The following is a 21,976-nucleotide window of genomic DNA, read 5'->3' as shown; positions in this document are numbered from 1 at the left end:
ACAGGAGACCGCGTACTCACTCTGAATGTGCGCACAACTGGGAACTGCATTCCTGCACTGACCGTGCACGATAGTGGCTGAAGCGTGTGTACAACAGGGGACTGTATCTTTATCCTGACTGTGTATATGACAGGAGGCTGCATCCCTGCACTGATCTTGTGTATGGCGAAATGGCATCCCTGCACTTTCCTTGCGGACAACAGAGTACTACACCCCACACGTACTATGTGTATGATGGTGGACTGTGTCCCTGTTACTGACCGTGTGTACGTCAGGAGTCTGCGTCCCTGCTCTGACCATGTGTATGACAGGGTGTTGCATCCATACACAGTCTATGTGTATGACAAGTGACTGTGTCCCTGCTCTGACCATGTGTATGACTAGTGAATGCATCCCAGTACTGTGTGTACAACTGCAGATTGCAACCCTGCACTGACTGCGTGCAGAACAGCAGGAGACTGCATTCTGGTACTGACAATTTGTGCGAAGGCGTTCTGCGTCTCTGTACTGACCGTGTGTTTGGCGAGGCTGTGTCCTTGCACCTCCATTGTGTATGACTGGCTATTGCGTCCCTTCATTATCTGTGTGTAAAGAAGTGGACAGCGTCACTGTACTGACCATTTCTGTGACAGGAGACTGTGTATCAGGACTAACCGTTTGTACTGCGTGAGACTGCGTTCCTGCACTGACTGGGTGTATGACAGGAGGCTGCGTCCCTACATTGACCGTGAGTGGGATGGGGTACTGGGTCCCCACCCGGACCGAGTGTACAACCGGGAGACTGCGTCCCACACTGACCATGTGTATGAAGGTGGATGGCATCCCCGCACTGATACTGTGTACAAAGAAACTGCATCTCCTCACTCTCCTTGGACTGGTGACTGCATCCCCGCACTGACCTTGTGCATGACAGTGTCTGAAGCCACACACTGTCCGTGTGCGCAGCTGGAGACTGCGTCCTTGCACTGATCGTGTATACGACAGGAAACTGCGTTCCTGCACTGTGTGTGTGACTGGAGTTTGTTTCACCACACTGACCGTGTGTTTGACACTGGATTGCAAGCCTGTACTGACTGTGTATATGACGGGAGACTGCGTCCCGCACTTCCCTTGTGTATGCCTGGGTATTGTGTCCCCGCGTTATCTGTGTGTAAAGAAATGGACAGCCTCACTGTACTGACCATTTCTATGACAGGAGACTGCATATCAGGACTAACCATGTGTACAACATGACAGTGCGTCCCCGCACTGACGGTGTGTATGACAGGTTCTGCGTCTCTGCGTTGTCTGTGTGTATGATAGTGAACTACAGCCCTGCAGGAGACTGTGTACACGCATTGACCATGAGTGTGACAGGAGACTGCATCCCCATACTGACCGTGTGTACGACAGAATACTGTTTCCCTGCATGAAGCTGGACTGTGTTCCTACGTTGACCATAAGTACAACAGGAGACTGTGATCCCGCACTATCTGTTTGTATCACAGGGGGCTGTGTCCCGCAATAACTGTGCGTTCGACAGGAGACCGTGTCTTCGCCCTGACTGTGTGTACGACAGAGGACTGTGCCTCATGTTGACCGTGTGTATGGCATAGGACTGCATCCCTGCACTGACTGTCTGTACAACAGCAGACTGCATCCCTGAACTGACTGTGTGTACGACGGGGGACCGCATTCCCACAATGGCTGTATGTATGACGGGGGGCCGCGTTCCCGCAATGGCTGTGTGTACGACGGGGGGCCGCGTTCCTGCAATGGCTGTGTGTACAACAGGAGACTGCATCCCTGCACTAACTGTATGTACGACGGGGGACCACGTTCCCGCAATGGCTGTGTGTACAATAGGAGAATGCTTCTCAACACTGTCCGTATGTATGATACGGGATAATGTCCCCACAGTGATTGTGTGTGTGATGTGTGATGTGACTGAGTCCTTGCACTTCCCTTGCGTACGGCTGGGTGTTGCATCCCCACATTATCTGTGTGTGCAGTAGTAGACTGCGTATTGCACTGACCACGCCTACCACATGAGACTGCATATCAGGACTAACCCGTGTGTACGACAGGAGGTTGCGTCCCCACATGGACTATGTGTAGGGCGGGTACTCGGTCCCTGCACTGACCGTGTGTATGACAGGGGACTGCCCCCCTGCACTGCCAGTGTGTACCATGGGAGACTGTGTCTCTGCACTGACTGTGATACAGGAGACAGCATCACCGCACTGACCGTGTGCATGACTGGGTACTGCATCACCGCACTGACTGTGTATATGACAGGAGGCAGCATCCCTGCACTAGCCATGTGTGCAACATGACTGTGTCCCCGCAGTTCCCTTGTGAACGACTGGGCATTGCGACCCTGCATTATCTGCGTGTACGATGGCGGAATGACGATTTCTAAAACAGGCGACTGCATATCAGGACTAACCATGTGTACTACATGAGGCTGTGTCCCTGCACTACCCATGTGTACGACAAGAGCCTGTGTCTCCGCACTGACTTTGTGTATGACAGGAGACTATGTCTGTGCACTGACTGTGTGTATGAATGTGGACTGCAGCACCGCACTGACCATATGGACAATAGGGGACTGCGTGTATGACATGGGACTGTATCCCTGCCCTGACTGTGTGTACAACAAGGCTGCATCCCTTCACTGAGCATGAGTACGATGGAGGACTGCATCTCCACAATGACTATGTATAGTACAGGGGACTGCTTCCCAATACTGTCCGTGTGTATGACATGGGATTGCATCCCCACACTGAACGTGTGTGCATTGTGACTTCCCTTGTGTATGACTGAGTTTTGTGTCCTCGCATTATCCGTGTGTACGATAGTGGACTGCGTTACTGCACTGACCATGTCTCCGACACGAGATCGTATATCAGGACGACCCATGTGTACTACAGGGGACTGCGTCCAGCGCTCTGTGTGTATGACAGGAGACTACATCTCCCCACTGACTGTGTGTAGGATGGGGTTCTGGGTCCCCGGACTGACAGTATGTACCGGGGATACTGTGTGTCTGCACTGACTGTGTGTACATCTGGGCACTGCATCACCGCATTGACTGTGTATATCAGAACAACCCATGTGTGCTGCAGGAAACTGTGTCCTCGCACCGGCTGTGTGTATGATAGTGATTGTGTCCCTGTACTTAACTTGTGGTATAGCATCCCTGCATTATCTGTGTGTACGATAGTGGGCTGTGTCACTGCACTGACCGTTTCTACAACAGGAGACCACATAACAAGTTGAACCATGTGTGCAACAGGAATCTGCTTCCCAACATAGTCTGTGTTTACGACACGGGATTGCGTCCCCGCACTGATTGTGTGCGTTTCGGGATCTGTATCCCTGCGATGACTGTGTACAACAGGGGACCGCTTCCCAACACTGATCGTATGTGTGTGCGACGTGAATGAGTTCCCGCACTTCCCTTGTGTACGACTGGCTACTGTGTCCCCATATTATCTGTGTGTATGATAGTAGACTGTATCACTGCATTGTCCGTGTGTGCGACAGGAGACGGTGTCTCCGCACTGTGTGTACGACAGAAGACTGCATCCCTGCTCTGACTGTATATGCTATTTTAACTGCATCCCCGCACTTCCCTTACGTACAACTGGGTATTGCGTCCCTACATTATCAGTGTGTAGGATAGTGGACTGCATTATTGCACTGATTGTTTCTATGACAGTTGACTGTATATCAGGACTAACCATGTGTACTTCATGAGCCTGCATCCCCGCACTGACCTTGTGTACGACAGGAGACTGTGTCCATGCACTGACCTTGTGTATGACTGTGGTCTATTGCACTGCACTGAACATAGGTACAATGGGGGACTGTGTCCTCACACTCACCACGTATAAGACAGGAGACTGCATCTCTATACTGACTGTGTGTATAAGTCTGCATCCCTGCCCTGGACATGTGTATGACAGAAGACTGTGTCCCTGCACTGAGCGTGTGTACGACAGGAGACTGTGTCCCCATTCAGACCGTGTGTATGGCAGGAGTATGCGTCCCTTCATTGACTACATGTACTATAGGATCCTGTGTCCCCGTACTCACAATGTGTACGACAGCTTCTGCGTCCCTGCACTGACCGTGTGTATGAGAAACTGTGTTCTTGCATTTCTCTTGAGTATAACATAGCATTGTGTTCCCGCATTGTCTGCGCGTACAATAATGGACGACTTTCCTGCACGACCATGTGTACAACAGGAGACTGTGCACATACATTGACCATGAATACGACAGGTGACTGCGACCCCTGCACTGTCCATTTGTATCATAGGGGACTGCGTCCCGCACTGACTATGTGTTCAAAAGAAGACTGCGGTCTCCGCACTGACTGCATGTATGACATTGTACTGCGTCCCTGCGCTCTCTGTATGATAGTGGACTACTTCTCCACAATGACTGTGTGTACAACTTGGGACTGCTCCCCAACACTGTCCGTGCGTACAACACGTGATTGCATCCACACACTGATCATGTGGGTGACATTAATGAGTCACCGCACTTCCCTTGTGTACAACTGAGTTTTGTGTCCCCTCATTATCTGTGTGTATGATAGTGGACTACGTACTGCACTGACCATGGCTACGACATGAGACTGCATATCAGCACTAACTGTGTACGACAGGAGACTGCGTCCCCACCTTGACCTTGTCTATGACAGGGGACTGTGTCCCTGCATTGTATGTACGACAGGGGACAATATACCTGTACTGTCTGTGTGTATGACAGGAGACTGCATCCCCACACTGACCGTGTATGCCTCTTGACTGTGTCCGCACAGTTCACTTGCGTACGACTGGGGATTGCATCCCTGCATTATCTGTGTGTACAGTAGTGGACTGCATACTGCACTGACAATGGCTACAACATGAGTCTGCATATCAGGATCAATCGTGTGTATGACAGGAGACTGCATCCCCATATTGACCTTGTCTCTGATAGGGGACTGTGTCCCTGCACTGAATGTACAACAGGCGACTGTACACCTGTACTGACTGTGTGTACTTCATGTGACTGCATCCCCACACTGACCGTGTGTATGACAGGAGACTGCGTCCCCCATAGCCATGTACAACAGGAGATTGCATTCCACACTGACCATGTGTACAACAGGAGACTATGTCTCGTACTGACCATGTGTACGACAGGAGACTGCGTCCCTGCACTGTCCGTAAATGTTACTTGACAGCATCCCCGCGCTTCCCTTGCATACAATTGGGTATTGTGTCTCCACATTATCTGTGTATGATAGTGAACTGCATCGTTGCACCATTTTTAAGACAGACAACTATATCAGGACTAACTGTGTGTACTTCATGATACTGTATCACCGCACTGACCTTGTTTTGGACTGGAGACTGTGTCCGTGCACTGACCGCGAGTATGTCTGTGGTTTGCAGCATCACACTGACCGTTTGTACAATGGGGGACTGTGTCCTCAAACTGACCGTGTGTACGACAGGGGTCTGCGTCCCTGTATTGACCGTATGTATGAGATGGGACTGCGTTCCCACACTGTCTGTGTACGATAATGGACTACATCCCCACAATGACTGTGTATACCAAAGGGACTGCTCCCCAACACAGTCCGTACGTACATGTGATTGCGTCCCCGCACTGATCGTGTAAACGATGTTAATGAGTCCCCGCACTTCCCCGGGTTACGACTGGGGTTTGTGTCCCCGCGGTATCTGTGTGTACAATGTGGACTGCATTGCTGCACTGACCGTTACAGGTCACTGCATATCAGGACTAACCGTCTGTACTTCATGAGACTGCATCCCCACACTGACCGTGTGTATGACAGGAGATTGAATTCTGCACAGACGTTGTGTACAACAGGAGACTATGTCCATGCACTGACCATGTGTACAACTGTGGTCTGCGGCACTGCACTGACCATATGTACAACGGGGGACTGTGTCCCCAAACTGACCGTGTATACGACAGAGGACTGTGTCGCCACACTGACTGTGTGTACGACAGGAGACTGTGTCCCTGTGCTGACCATGTGTATGACTAGACTGCATCCCTGCCCTGGCCATATGTACAACAGGAGACTGCGTCCTTGCATTGACAGTGTGTACAACAGGAGAATGCATCTCTGGGTTGACCACGTGCACTATAAGAGATTGCATCCCCGTACTGATGGTGCGTACGACAGGTTCTTCATCCCTGCACTGACCGTGTGTATGACGAACTGTGTTCTCGCACTTGTGTACAGCAGGGTTTTGTGTCCCTGCATGACCATGTGTACAAGAGACTGCATACACACATTGATCATGAGTACGACAGGAGACTGTGTCACTGCACTAACCATGTGCACAGGAGAGTGTGTCTTCACAATGACTGTGTGTATGACCGGAGACTGTGACCCGGTACTGACCATTTTTGTGACAGGTGACAGTGTCCCCACAATGACTGTGTGTACAACAGGGGACTGCATTCCCTACACTGATCGTGTGTGCAACGTGACTGCATCCCCGCACTTCCCTTGCGTAGGACTGTGTTTTGTGTCCCCACATTATCTGTCTGTATGATAGTGGACTGCATCACTGCACTGACCATATCTACGACACGAGGTTCCATATCAGGACTAACCGTGTGTACTACAGGGGACTGCGTCCCATACTGCTGTGTGTACGACAGAAAAACGTGTCCCCACAGTGATCCTGTGAATGACATAAGACTGTGTCTGCGTACTGACAGTGCATGTGACAGGAGACTCAACACGAAGAAACTCAAATTTCTAACAATGGCGACTGAAACTGAAGGAGAGTGAATTTTCTGTACGTACAGTGTAGTGTCACTTAACAGAATCGAGAATTTTGAGCCAAAATTGATTTGTCGAAAAAAATCGGCACATCACGCATACGCACACACCTGCCCGCGCAAGGCTTCATGGTCATGGTAGTCTTTCTCGGGGTAAACAAGTTTAAAGCGAGCGTCTTTTTTCGTAAGAGCGAAAATCCTCTTTCGGTTAACGAAAACAGGTACTAATGTAGGTCTTTCGTAAAAGCGAAATATGTCCTCCATAATTTCGGAGGTCTGTAAAGCTTTATGGAAAGCATTGCAGCCAGAGTTCCTTCCCTGCCCTTCAGTCACCCAATGGGAAGCAATTGCAGCGTAGGAGAAAATGCGATGCTACCAAGTGGACCAATCACAGTTGTTTCGGTCTGCGTTGCCGCGACACGTAGTTACATTTTGGGAGAGGTGCGCGTCAGGCTACAGTGTCAATTTGACGCAGAAGTATAAATCAACTTTAGCTGTGTATACAACGCGAGACTGCATTCCTGCAACTGACCTTATATATGACAGGAAACTGCGTCCCTGCACTGACAGTGTGTACTAAGGGAGACTATTTCTCTGCACTGACAGTGTGTACGACAGGAGACGGCGTCACGCACTGACCATGTGTACAACGGGGCACTGCTTATCAGGACTAATCATATGTACGACTGGAGACTGTGCCCCCACACAGACCACGTGTAGGATGGGGTACTGGGTCCCTGCACTGACAGCGTGTACGACAGAAGATGGCGTCATGCACTAACCATATGTATGTCGAGAGACTGTGTCACTGCACTGACCTGGTGTACGGCAGACTGTGCTCTCGCACTTGTGTAGAACAGGGTATTGCATCGCCACAATGTGTGTATGATAGTGGACTACGTCCCTGCCAACCATGCGTACAACAGGTGACTTTGTACATGACAGGAGTCAGTGTCCCTCCACTGACTGTGCCTACACGCTGGGCACTGCGTCCCCATGCTGTATGTACAAAGGGACACTGTGTCCCTGCACTGACTGTGTGTACAACAGGGGAATGCATCCCCACATTGACTGTGTATATGACTGTACATGACAGTGCTTCCTTGCATTGTCCGTGTGTCTTATAATGATCTGCATCCCTGCACTGACCATGTCTACGACACGAGACTGCGTACCCGGATTAATCATGTGTACTTCATGAGACTGCGTCCCCATAGTGACCGTGTGTACGACAGGAAACTGGGTCTCCACACTGACCGTGCATATCAGTAAAGAATGCGACCTTGCGCTGACCGTGCATACGTCTGGATGTCTAGAGAATGCAACCAGGTACTGATCATTTATGTGACAAGGCACTGCGTCCTGGCACTGTACGTGAGTACAACATGGACTGCGTCTCTGCACCGGCCATGTGTATGGCAGGAAATGGTGTCCTTCCACTGAGAGTGTGTATATGCTGGGGACTGCATACCAGCACTGACTGTATGTACCACAGGAGACTCTGGCTCCTCACTGACTGGGTGTACAAGAGATTGCATCACTGCACTGACGTGTACGATGGGAGACTGCGGTCCCGCTCTGACCGTATGACAGGAGACTGCATCCCATCACTGACCGTGTGTCCGACAGGAGACTGCGTCTGCGCACTGACCATATGTACAACTTCACCAGATCATGGAAAGGAAGAGGATGAGGAGAGGCAGAGACTGACCATGTGGCTATCAGTCAGCCACCTTTGCCAGTCTGAAATAGGAGAGAATATTGGGCTCACAATGTCAAGAAAATCTGCGGATGCTGGTGAAACCCCTTTTTACTGGGCATCTCTAGAGATGTGGCTCGTTAGCCCCTTCCCTAATAGCCACTGCACTCAGCGGTGAGAAAACCAGCTTTCTCAAACCCCATATGTCTAGGGTCGATATGACTTGCATCCCAGTAAAATCGGGAAGTTGGGATGGCTCAGCCACCTGAATTTCAATCTGGGTGAATACTGAGTAAATACTGCCCCTATGCAATTACCTGTCGGCAAGAAATAACACATTGTACACTGCACACAATTATAAAGAAAGTATATGTATAAATCTCAGATTTATCAAACAGTTAGTAGGAAAAACAAAAGAAAGAAAATACAAAAGAGCCCATTACAGTTAACCCATTCCAAATGCACATACATTGGAGCTGAGCTTGAAGTTGCCTTTAACTCACACACTGGACCTACAGTTTACAGGAGAGCACACACCACCTTCTGACTGTGGCTCAAAATCCATTTCGAACAAACCCACGGGAGAGTTGGTCCTTCCTCCTGGAAGCCATTCATCTGCACAAAGCACCTTGTGCAACAGGGATGGCATCCTCAGCCATCTTCCCCGCTGTCTTCACCCAGCTCCTGCCTGTTATCTACCCCTGGGGTTCCTTTTTGCTGTGGACTGTCACTTTAAGGCCCAAGAGAAAACTGAGACTAACTTCTGGATTTCTGCTGAGAGAGAGAAAGGCAGAGTCTGTCTTTCAGCTCGTGTTTACACTCTTACAAGGACACTGACTACTGCTGTCAGCTTTTCAGTTGCCATGGAAAGAGAGAGAGCTGGAGTTATTTGATGGACAATCGATGTTATGGTTTTTCTGCAGCACGTTTACACTTTTGCAAGGACACTGCCAGCTTCTGTGTTCTCACAGTGAGAGACGGGAGGAGCTACTTGATGGGCAGCTGGTGTTCAGCACAGTGAGATAAATAGAAGGTCAGCTGTTAGACTGACGGACACATGATTTGGACACTGGATGAGCTTTGTTGTGTCCGCAGAAAGGTGGGTTTTTGGAGGATCGATCAGTGGCTCTTGCAGTGTGGAAAAGGTGTGACCGGTGGGAAGTTATTTGTGTGTCCAACTCTCGCCTGGGTTGATAACTGCAGCACAGAAGACGGTGTCCTTTTTGTGGTCATATTCGATGACTTTAAAGGAAGAGAAGAGGGCGAGAGGAAGGTTTGAAACAGAAGAAACCTAGTGACAAAGAGGTCACTGTTTGGACTCTCTCTCTAAGTAGCCCGTGAGGGTGAGTTTGAGTTCCATTCGAATACGAAGGTGTGACTGTCACGTATTTAATCTACAAGAGTGGGTTCTCTGGTGAGGGGAGTACCTTTGTGAATACCACTTGTGTGTTATCCTTGTTTGGGTGTGGTAGCTCACTGAAGAAAGGCACCCTTGTGGCAAATCACTGTTGGAGTTATTTCGTGTGTCGTGGAACTGGATAAGTGGCTATCACGTTGTGTGTTTGGGGTTGGTTCCCTTGAAGAGGGTTCCCTTAGTGATAAACTACTGTTGGTGATAATCCATATGTGGATTCTGTTTGAGTATCCTGTGGCCACCACTTTAGGATGACCCGTAGCTGAATTCGGGTGTGGTACCACTTGTGTTGAAAGGATATTCGTTGAAGATCACTGTCGGTGATACTTCGTGTGTGGAGTGGAACAACTTCGGAGATAAAACCTACTACATTTGTTATTTTGTATTGCAGTCATGGAATCTGTGGAATATGGATGTAATTGCCTTCTCTCGACATTGGATTACAAATCTCTCTGTCATCACCTATTCCATGGATGAACTGAACTTTCACACTTTACCATCTCAAGACTCCAAGCCTTATTTCCCCCAAGCTCAATAGTTTGGGAGTTATATTTGCACACATATATACACGTAACACTGTTAACCTGTTTGATTTATCTGGTTATATATTACTGTTTGGCATAGTTGCTAATAAATACCATTAGTTAATAGCAATACCGGACTCCAAAGTGTTTTCCATTTCTGCTGGATCTTTAACCTGTCACAGGGTATGTGACATGGCAAAAAGATCTCGACCCACACCAGTGTCCATCACAAAAAATCTCTCTGCCCAGCGTCCTCTTGAACCTTTTCCCAATTGCACCATCGTGATTGGCTGACACAACATTGTTAAGGTGACAAACATAGCCCCTTGCTAAAATGAAATACCTGCAGCATAGCAGTAAAATTCTTGTCCAGGGTGTTGCATTGGAAATCCAAGCAATGTATTCAAAATGCTGGAGGAACTCAGCAGGTCAGGCAGCATCTATGGAAAAGGATAAACAGTCAACATCTCAGGCCAGGACCCTTTATCAGGACCCACACTGACCACGTGTACCAAGGGAGGCGGCATCTCTGCATTGACTGTGTGTACGACTGGAGATTATTGGGCTGCTCTTTGGTCCAAAATTAATGTTTCCTTGCATAAACGCCACCCCAGAATCTGAGGGATTATTGGTGAGAGATGTTTGATTGATTTTCAAAGTCAGTGTATCCTCAATGTGCAAAAGTATAGATGACCCAACTGAAGGCAAAAACTACTTTGCAGGTTGCAAGGGGTATCGGGCTGGTGAAAGTTAGCTCCTGACTCAAGGACTGAGCTGGGCTCCATAGAATCTGGGAAGGGACCTCCCAGCGAAGGGGTGGGCTTGGGGCGGGCAGTGATAAAATGGAGACAAGCAGCCTGCCCTTGGAAAGTCCGTAACACTTCTGTTCTCCTTTCGCAGTGACTATATCATCAAAGAGAAGACGGTGTTACTGCAGAAGAAAGACAGTGAGGGATTTGGATTTGTGCTCCGGGGAGCCAAAGGTGAGTCCTGTCCATGTGTTTAACTATACTACAGCTGTCTGTAAAGAGTGCTTGACAGAGAGGGAACTTTAGTCCACACTAACCCATGCTGATTCTGCACTGGGGACTGTATGATGGCACAGTGTAGTGGAGTCTGTGCTCTGTAACGAACCCATGGAGTGTGTAACGTGATGGCGTAGACGGAGCTTTGATCTATATTTAACCCACGTTGCCCCTTCCCTGGGAGAGAGTGATGGGAAAGTGTAGAGGGAGCTTCACTCGTGTTTAACCCTGCAAGTGTGTGTTGGGCTAGTGTGGAGACAGCTTCACTCTGTATCTAACCCCGAGATAGTGTGATTGGACAGTGTAGGGGGAGCTTCACTCTGTGTCTAATCCTCGTGTGTGATGGGACAGTGCAGAGGACTGTGTCCAATTCTGCATGTGTGATGGGACGGTGTAGAGGAAGCCTCACTCTGTCCAGCCATGCTGTCTCTGCTCTTACAAAAATACATTTATTACAAATTCCATGCTACAATACCACAACAAACAAAGATAATCAAAGTGACTAAACTTCTGGTTTAAGATGGTGTTACTGAATGCATGCAACAGCTCACTGACAGTCCAAAAAGAAATTTGACTAAAAACATTACAAATAACACCTTTTCTGAAGTAAATTGTGGTAAATTATCACCGAAAACAATGCAGAGGCAGGTGAAGGTGAGACAAATTTGAGGGATGAGCTGTGCTGGTACATCGCAGAATCGATGCAGATGGAGTGAGCCATTCAGTGAGGAGAAATCGAGGCAGAGGAGTGCTGATGCCTGTGTAACTGGCCTGGATGAGAGGTTGGATCACTTTGGGCACCCAGCCGATTTGGAGAAGTTAAGAGTAGCTTCAGGATGGGTGGTGAAACCTGGGTCTGGGTTGAGTCTCTGGGCGGACTGGACCAGGCCCGGAGCCTTTCGCTGCAGTGGTGCCCAGGTCCTAGTGCGAGGTATAGTACGCTGTTTGGACAATTTAAATGCCAGGCCAGATAGATTGGGAAGACAGGATGTCAGGATCAGAGGCGAGAGATTTGCTCGCTCTCCAGCGACGTTCACTCCTGTCTCCATGACACTGAGGTTATGAAGACTACCCCGGCTGCTGTGCTCCATGCCAGTTAATAGGATGAACTGATACCGAGGCTTTGCACCCACTCTGGGCTGATCGGATCTAAGGACTCATTTTGGTTCAGAATGTTGTTGCTCACTTCTGTTGTTTGCGTGATTTGTGTTTTTTTTCCCTTTCTCTGCACATCAGGTGTTGGTCTTCATTTCATTTTTTTTAGATTGGGTTCATTCGGGTTTCTTGCTTTGTGGCTGCCTGGAAGCAAATAAATCTCAAGGTTGTGTAATTCATACATTCTTTGATAAATAAATGACTTTGAATCTTGATACTTTAACAAGATCACCAACGCAAACTAAATTAAAATGTTCCTATCCCTGTCAATGATGGCAGTTATCCCCTGCCCTGTGAATGTGACAGGATTGTGTGGAGGGAGCTTCATTCTGTCTGACCCCGGGAGTGTGTGATGGATGGTGTGAAGGGAGCTTCGCTCTGTCTGACCCTGGGAGTGTGTGATGGGATGGTGTGAAGGGAGCTTCTAAGTTCAAAGTTCAAAATAAATTTATTATCAAAGTAAATGTAGGTTACCATATACAAACCTGAGATTCATTTTCTTGCGGGCATTCACAGTAGATACAAGAAACAATAAAATCAATGAAAGACAGCACCCACCATGACGGACAAACAACCAATGTGTAAAAGACAACAAACTGTTCAAGTATGAATGGAAAGAAAAAAAAGAAATAATAATAATAATAATATACAAGTAAGCCATAAATATCAAGAACATGAGATAAGAGTCCTTGAAAGTGTCCATAGTTGATGGAAAGATTTCAGTGATGGGCTGAGTGAAGTTATCCCTTCTCCTTCAAGAACCTGATGGTTGAGGGGTAATAACTGTTCCTGAAAAAGAATTCCATGGGGTATATTGTATACATTTCTCTGACATTAAATGTACCTATTGAACCTGGTGGTGTGGGTCCTGAGGCTCATGTACCCTTTTCCTGATGGCAGTAGCGGGAAGGAAGCATGAACTGGATGGTGGAGGTCTTTAACGATGGATGCTGCTTTCCTGCGACAGTGCTCCATGTAGATGTGTTCAATGCATGGGGAGGGATTTTACCCTGGATTGACTGGGCCATATCCATGCGAGTTGTGACACAGCCAGACAATATACTTGCCATCACACATCTATAGAAGTTTGTCAAGGTTTCCATGTCATGCGGAATCTTCACAAATTCCTAAGGATGTCGAGGCATTGCTGTGCTTTCTTCATAATTACACCTAGGTGCTGGGCCGAGGGCAGGTCTTCTGACGTGATAACACCATGGAAATTAAGGTTGCTGACCCTCTCCAATTAGGACTGTGAACTTCTAGCTTCCTCCTCCTGAAGTGAATAATCAGCACCCTGGTCTTGCTGACATTGAGTACGAGGTTGTCACGACTCTGTAATGTACCTTGTATCTAAACCTGGTAGTGTGTGATGGACAGTGTGGTGGCAGCTTCACTCTGTGTCTAACCCTATTTTTTGTTACAAAAAATGCATTTATTACAAATTCATAGCACTACACTAATGTACAATCACAAACAAACAAAAATCAGATAAATCATGACTAACACAGACTAAACTAACACATTCCCATCCTCATCAAGGGTGACATTTATCCCCTGCGGTGCTCGACAGATTCAAATCATCTCTATGTTACTGTGGATGCTGCGTGTTCTTTTTCCACAGACACAGACATATCCCCTGAACATTGCTAGGCAGTCAGCCTGGACAGAACCTTCCACTGCCTGTCTCCAGGACCCACTGATAACTATCTTAGCCAGCCCTAGGAGCAAGTTAACTAGGACATCCTCCTCCCTCCCTGACGCCCTCCTTACTGGATGACCAAAGATGGAGAGGGTGGAGCTAAAATGCAGCCAGAAGGTGAGAAACAGCTCCTTAAGTATGTGGATAGGGGCTGCAGCCTCGTACACACTGTGTACATATGGTGCACCGTCTCTTCCAGCCCACAGAGATCCGTGTACAAAGTGAGAATCTTGTTACAGGGCACTGACCTATGCAGCACCCTCCACCACAGGTCTTCAGTATACAAGGGGAGGATACCCTCACAAAAGGACTTCCACTAGGGAATCCCTCTTGCTGCCATGTGGAATGACCAAAGTCCATGGTGTGTTGGGATGGTGAACAAGGGCCAGGAAATGTATGGTGTGGGGCCTCCTACCTGCAGCTCTGAAAGGGACTGTAGGTGTCAATGAGGGATGGCTCAAGTTTTGAGGGACCAGCTCCTGATTAAGAACCTGAGGACTAAGTCAGACTAGCAACTCCGTTTGAGTGGAGATGGGCTCAGACAGAATCACTCCACAGAGACACAACAACACCCAATGAGGTAGGCAGGGGTGCGCCATTCTCTCGGCCGGGATGGTGTGTCCTGGCCAGAGTCAACCATGTTCTACACTCTTAGCTGGTCCTGATGGAAGCCGGACAGCCTCTGCAGAGCAGCACAGCTGATGCCCAGCGGCAGCGACTACGTCTCTTTGTGAAGACGGCTAACCCTCCGGAGAAAATACATCATCAATACATTCCACCTAGAAGGGTACTCAGCATGCAGGAATCTCTGCAGCGTCCTGAGGCGGAGAGCTACCAACCACGTGCAGACACACACCAGCGACTGTCTGCCCTCTCCATTCGGGAGTCTCAGGACCACTGCAGAGTCTCAGTGTCTTCTGTTGCTCCAGGAGCAGTCCACTGCATTCTTGTGGCAAAGGCAGTGGGTGGGCAAGGTGACCACCTGGTACCACAACATGAAGGCCACTAGTTCAGTGGTCCCCAACCACCGGGCCGCAAAGCATGTGCTACCAGGCCACGAGGAAACAATATGATTTGACGATATGAGTCAGCTGCACCTTTCCTCATTCCCTGTCACGCACTGTTGAACTTGAAATAACCTACCAAGTCATACCAAGTAACACATAAGATCTAAAATAACAGTAACGTATAGTAAAAGCAGGAATTTGATATGATAAATACACAGCTTATATAAAGTAGAAATAGTGCATGTGCAGTGTACCTTCACTTAACAGAATCGGAAAGATTAAGCCAAAGCTGATTTGTGGAAAAAAAAAATTGGCATGTACACACATGCGCATGTCATGTATGCGCACATCACGTATGCTCACACAGGTGCCCGTGCAAGGCTTCATGGTCATGTTAGTCTTTCTCGGGGTAAACACAAGTCTCCCGTATTTGAATGCTACTTTTGTCCCTTATTTGGGAGTGAGAAAGTTGGCAACCCTACTTGAACACGCCCCCCCCCCCACCGTCAGCCGGTCTGCAAGAAAATTGTCAGTATTAAACCGGTCCGCGGTGCAAAAAAGGTTGGGGACCCCCGCACAAGTTGGTTGATGACCACCGCCTTGCCTCTGTAGGAGAGTACCCTGAGGAGGCCTGACCAGCATTCCTGCTGGGCCGTGACTTTTGTCTCCTGGTCCTTGTAGTTCACCAGCTTTGTCTCCCCAGAGGGACTCAGGCAGGGGAGATGCACGGTGCTCCATGCAAAAGGTCTCATCTCCCCCAGCAGGGAGTCTGCCTGCCACTGACCCACTAAGAGTCTGGGACATTTTGCCCAGTTGACCCTAGCGAAGGAAGCTGCTGAGAAAACCTCCTGGCACTCTCACGTCCTGCACAGTTCACCAGGATCTATTACCGTCAGGGGAACATCTTCGGCATAGTCTGAGAGGATGACCTCTGTGTCTAGCTCGCACAGAACTAGATTCATCAACCTCCTGTTGTGAAGATACAGAAATGGCTCCACACAAATGGCACACAGTGGCCGAACTGGGGGCATCCCCAGCGTACTCCTCTTTGAAAGGGAATGGGCACCATCAACGATCTTTTGACCTTGATGAGTCACTCTGTGACAGAGTGTAACAGCCAAACCTGGGCTACAAAGTGTGTTCCAAGCCTGAATGCTTGCAGAGTGCCCACCAGTTTACTCAGTCAAACACTTTTTCCTCACCAAGGGAGCAAAGCACTGCTGGGGACCCAGTCTCCTGGAGCAGGTAGATCAGGTCCCTGACAAAATGGACATTGTTCTGAATGGACCGGCCCGGGATGGTGTAGGATTCATCAAGAAGTATCATCTGCCCCAACAGTGGTTGGCCATTGCTCGGGCAAAAGTCTTGTAGTCTGTGCAAGAAGGAGAGAGTGGACGCCAGATCCATCTGACAATGACATACAAAGACTTCACCAATCTCAGCATGCTAGACCAGCGTTGGGAGGCTAGTTGCAGCTGATGCTTCGCACCCTCGGAAGTGAGAATAAACTCTTTGATCTCCTCAATGGTATCAGCGGGGACTTCTTAGGAGGGGTGAGGACATCTCACGGTCAAATGAGTCTCCCTCCAGCCCCTCACCTACAGCCCCCAGCTTCCTCCAGGAATGTACCAGCAGATGAGAGCACTTCCAACCCACACCTCACTCACACCAACCAACTCCAGCCTCACCTCAGCCCTACCCCTAGGAGGGATCATGCCCGGGAATTCCTTGTGAAACAAGGATTGATGGGGTCAGCATGGTGAATCCCTCACCTCAAGGACCAGGCCCAAAGTGGACCCTGACAGCTCTGGTTCTCGGAATCCACAGGAGCTGGATCCTGAGAGTGAGAGGGGCTGGTCACTGCTTTGCCATCTTTACTCAGTGTACTCACCACTAAGGAGACACTAACTAACGAGTACTGGGTGCAGAGTTCTCATGGCCAGATCAGGGCCACAGCACCTTCCTGTACACACACACTCACCCAACACAGGGGTTGAGCCACATCCGGGTTTAGGGCTGACCTCCAGTGGAATTCCCGCTCCTTCCAATTACTCCCTCACATCTACACTCTCTACCCTTTTGGGAGAAGAGCTTCTTCTAGTCAGGAGCATGCAGGTACAGGAGCCACTGATGCAGTGGCACTCTCCATTTCCATCACCCCGACCAGCCTCCCGCTGAGTTTCAGGGCAAGCGGATTCTTCGGGACAAGGCACAGGGCCGGGCATCAGCTCTGCCTTCTCAGTGACCGTCTTCCTCCGGTGTTTGGACTTCTTCTTCGCCTTCCTGCCTCACGGAGTCTCCTCCCTGTCCCTCAACGCACACTCACCACACTTAGAATCAGAATCAGCTTTATTATCACCTGCATGTGACGTGCAATTTGTTAACTTAGCAGCAGCAGTTCAATGCAATACATAATCTAGCAGAAAGAGAGAAAAAAATAATAAAATAAAACATAATAATAAATAAACAAGTAAATCAATTACGTACATTGAATAGATTATTAAAAAATGTGCGAAAACAGAAATGCTGTATATTAAGAAAAAAAGTGAGGTAATGTCCAAAGTTTCAATGTCCACTTAGGAATCGGATGGCAGAGGGGAAGAAGCTGTTCCTGAATCACTGAGTGTGTGCCTTCAGGCTTCTGTACCTCCTACCTGATGGTAAGAACAGTGAGCCTCAAGTTCCCCCACCTGAACCAAGGAGAAGGATCAGGAGCAGGAACAGGGACAAGGACAGGGACAGGGACAGGGACAGGGGCAGGGGCAGCTGGGGCAGTGATATCAAAGGTGGACTCCTTGGGCCCGGTGTTGGAATAGTCCCACCAAAAGTGTACCACCTCCCCAAAGTCATGATGCCATGGGCACTCAGAGCTCCAGTATACCTGCTGGTCTACCCCTTTGTGCCAGACAGCAAAATGACCCTCCCGTGCCAGCCGCATGAACAACAGGCGCCAGAAAGAGATTACGCTGCAGCGGGTACGTCTCTTAAACTTATGTCTGATGGTAGCGATCTCTGATCTTACTTGTCTCGGGAGATGGGGAACGAGGACCTTGTTGGGAATGAAGAGCTTGTCGTGCCCGAAGACAATCTGTTGCTGGTGTCAGCTCCATCTGCAAAAATGTCTCTTTCACTGTGATTCCTCTACTGAGAGCCCAGTGCACCAACTCACTGCCTTCCCGAACTCTTTCACAAAATACCACCTACCCCAACCAAGTCCTCCATGGCCTTTGAGGCTCCAGTTAGACCGGTGCTCAAAGTGTATCGCACCCTGCGTTCATCTTCCTCCGATCGAAACAGGGTGTCGTCTGAGAGTGGAGAAACAGCTGCCCTTGCATTGTTCCCCGTAGGTCTGTAACTGTCGGGAGACCAGTCCTGCACGGAAGCACTACAGTCCGAAACGAGAAATCTAGGCAGCAGTGCCTGCTGATAAAGTCCTGGAGCGTTCCTGGATAGAAAAGTTTGGAACATCCTGCAGTTTGCCAGCTCTTGCGTTCTCAGCAAATCCCGTCGGTCTTGTGGCGCCAACATTCCCGGGCACGAAAAGAGCTGGAGCACAGTACAGACGATCCAGACTCCCCTTAAACAGCTGGGTGGAAAGGGAATCTTCTGTTGTTGGGGCAGTAGGAAGGTGCCCAATACTCGACAGTCCCTTTCGGCACGGCACCAGAAGTTCCAGTGCTGCGAAAGGCTCCGTCAGTCTTGAAGAATTCTCAGGTCATAAAAGGTTAAGATGTCTAAAACGCTTCAGCACCCACACAGACCGAGAAGCGGTGATGCAGGAGGAAGGGGTGTTGTCCTGATGTTGGTGGGCGAACAATGGTGCTTGTCTCTTGGCTGTAGCATAAAGCTACGTAGTTAGCATTGCGAACAGACATAGTCGAGAAGGAGACACCAAAACAGCCACTCAGGTGTTCAGGGGACCCTCCGTACCTCCTAAAAAGTATCTTACAAACTTTATGCAGCAGCTTTTCTCAATTTATTCTGGCTCATTTGGAACAGCTCCACCTTGTGTCTGGCTCTGGGAGTGTGTGACAGGACGGTACAGAGGCAGCTCCACACTGTGTCTGACCCTTTAGTTTATATACAATATTTTTATTACAAGTTCAGTGTTACAATATATGCAAACCAGTGACTAACACAATTACTACAGTACTACTAGACAAACAACATTAAACTAAAATGTTCCCATCTCTGTCAATAATGGTGCTAACCCCCCCCCCCCCCCCGCAGAGCTCGATGGTCCCGCAATGCCTCTATGGTCGCTGTGGACAGCGCGTCTGACACGCTGTATATTCTCAATATTTACCCAGGCACGAACATACCCCCTAACCCCCTAAACAAGAAGCAGCCCACGCAGATATGCAAAAAGAAGCTGTAGCCTCGCACACTCCGTGTACATGTGGTACACGGTCTCCTCCGGCCTGCAGAAGTGACATGTGGCTGGGAGGTCCGTGTACAAACTAAGGAACTTGTTACAGGGCACCGCTCTATACAGCAGCCTCCACCCCAGATCCCCAAGGTGCATGAGAAGAACTCCCTGGTAAAGGGACTTTCACTGGGACACCCCCCCCCCCGCCCAGGTGGACAAAGGCTGGGAAGTGGAGGGTGTGGAGCAGCAGCCAATAAAGGTACCTTCTACTTGCATCCCTGAATGGGATTGTGGATGCAGATGAGAGATGGCTCAAGTTGTGTGGGCTCAGTTCCCGGATAAGATTGCAGGGCCTGGGTCTGATAACCAGCTCCGGCAGTGTGGGGGTGACACCAGCTAGAGTCACTCCACACACCTGAGCCACACCAACATACCTTGGGGAAGGGAAGGGGTCGACCATTCCCTCGGTCGGAACTCTACCCTCTGCCAGCAGGAAGGGATTCCTGGCCTGAGGCAACTGCACCCAGACTCTCAGTAGTTCTTGATCGAAGCTGGGCAGACTCCGCAAAGCAGCATGGCTGACGCCCACTGGCAGTAGGCACATCTCTTCTTGAAGGCAGCAACGGCTCCGGAGAAACTATGTCACCAACTATGCCACGTGCGACCCGAGGATGCTCAGCGTACAGGAGTCTGCAGGGTCCTGAGGCAGAGAGCCACCAACCACGTACGGACACACACCAGTGACTGTCCACCGTCTCCCACTGAAAGACTCAGGACCACTGCAGAGACCCAGTGTTCCCTGTTGCCCCAGAAGAAGTCCACTAACTTTCTCTGCATCCTTGCCTCAAGGGGGCGGGTGGGGCCAAAGTAATCATCGGTACCACAACATGGGGGCCACCAGCTAGTTTATGACCACCACCCTGCTTCAATAGGAAAGCACCCTGAGAAGGCCTGACCAATCCCCAGCTGGGCCATGACTCTTGTCTCCAGTTTGCCAGCCAGGTCTTCCCAGAAGGAATCAGGTAGACTCCCAGATAGAGGAGATGCCTGGTGCTCCACTCAAAAGCTCTCATCTCCAATGGCAGGGAGTTCACCTGCCACTGACCAACTAAGAATTCGGAACATTTCACCCAGTTGATCCTATTAGAGGACGCTGCCGAGAAAGCTTCCAGGCCCTCATGCATCCTCCGCAGGTCATGGATATCTCTCACCATCAGGAGCACGTCATCGGCGAAGGCTGAGAAGATGACCTCCATGTCCGGTTCACACAGAACCAGACCCGGCAGCCTCCGCCGATGAAGGCACAGGAATGGTTCTACACAGATGGCATACAACTGGCTGGACATAGGCACCCCTGATGTACTCCACTTCTAAAGGGAGTGGGCGCTGTTAATGATCAATTGACCTTGACGAGACACTCTGCGGCAGAGTATAGGAGCTGAACCCGGGCTACAAAGTATGGTCTGAGCCCAAATGCTGGCAGAGTGCACACCAGGAAACTGTGGTCTACATGGTCAAACGTCATCTCCTGGTTAAGAGAGAGAAAAGCTGCCAGGGATCCAGCTTCCTGGAGCAGATAGATTAGGTCCCGGACTAGATGGACATTATCTTGAATGGACTAGCCCCGGACAGTGTAAGATTGGTCAGGATAGATCACCTGTCTCAACACAGAGCCAAGACGGTTGGCTATTGTCTGGGTAAAGGTCTTATAGTCTGCACACAAGAGAGGGACTGAATGCCAGTTCTTTAGCAGGCAGAGGTCTGTGTACTCCCAACATAGAAACCAGATGTAGGTGTTGCCCACATCCCACCATAGCCGTAGAAAGCAAAAATCCTCCCGTCTCTCCCTCCAAGTGACCCAGAATGCTCGGAACGAATCCCAGAATCAGCTGTCTTCCAGCAGCCGGTTGTTAAAGTGCCAGTCCCTGGATCCCACCCGAGAGTACAGGGGAGCAAACTCCAACCACAAGAGGTGATGGTCTGAGCACGACACCAGCTGCATGGAGGATGCCCTCACGGGGGGGATGTATGCCCGAGAGATGTAGAGGCAGCCTATGTGTGAACCTCCCCTTCTAGACCTTCTCAAGAAAGCGATAGAGCAGGATGAAGGTTCTGCCAGGTGTCCACCAAGTCAAAGGAGCCTACTAGCTACTTTAACTTCTTTGCCAATGCTGGGTTGCACTGGAGACCAGCGCAGCTCTCCTCCTTGAGGGTACAGTTGAAGTCTCCCTTGAGGATGACTCAGTCCCCAGGTTGATGGAGCTCAGCAGGGTGGACACC

The 21,976-nt window shown here is 49.5% G+C and overlaps 1 protein-coding gene across 1 annotated transcript in view; it reads left to right on the top strand.

The window, feature by feature from the left end:
* The window catches only part of LOC140204937 (SH3 and multiple ankyrin repeat domains protein 1-like), a 209,392-nt gene that overhangs the window by 138,812 nt on the left and 48,604 nt on the right, over nt 1-21,976 (top strand). Inside the window, exon 14 of the mRNA XM_072271919.1 lies at nt 11,342-11,424. Within this exon, the coding sequence (XP_072128020.1) occupies nt 11,342-11,424 (83 nt within the window). The remainder of the gene's footprint in view (nt 1-11,341; nt 11,425-21,976) is intronic.

The sequence above is a fragment of the Mobula birostris genome, chromosome 11 (genome assembly GCF_030028105.1).
Source record: "Mobula birostris isolate sMobBir1 chromosome 11, sMobBir1.hap1, whole genome shotgun sequence".
Lineage (NCBI taxonomy): Eukaryota > Metazoa > Chordata > Chondrichthyes > Myliobatiformes > Myliobatidae > Mobula > Mobula birostris.
This window is presented reverse-complemented; position numbering and strand designations above follow the sequence as displayed.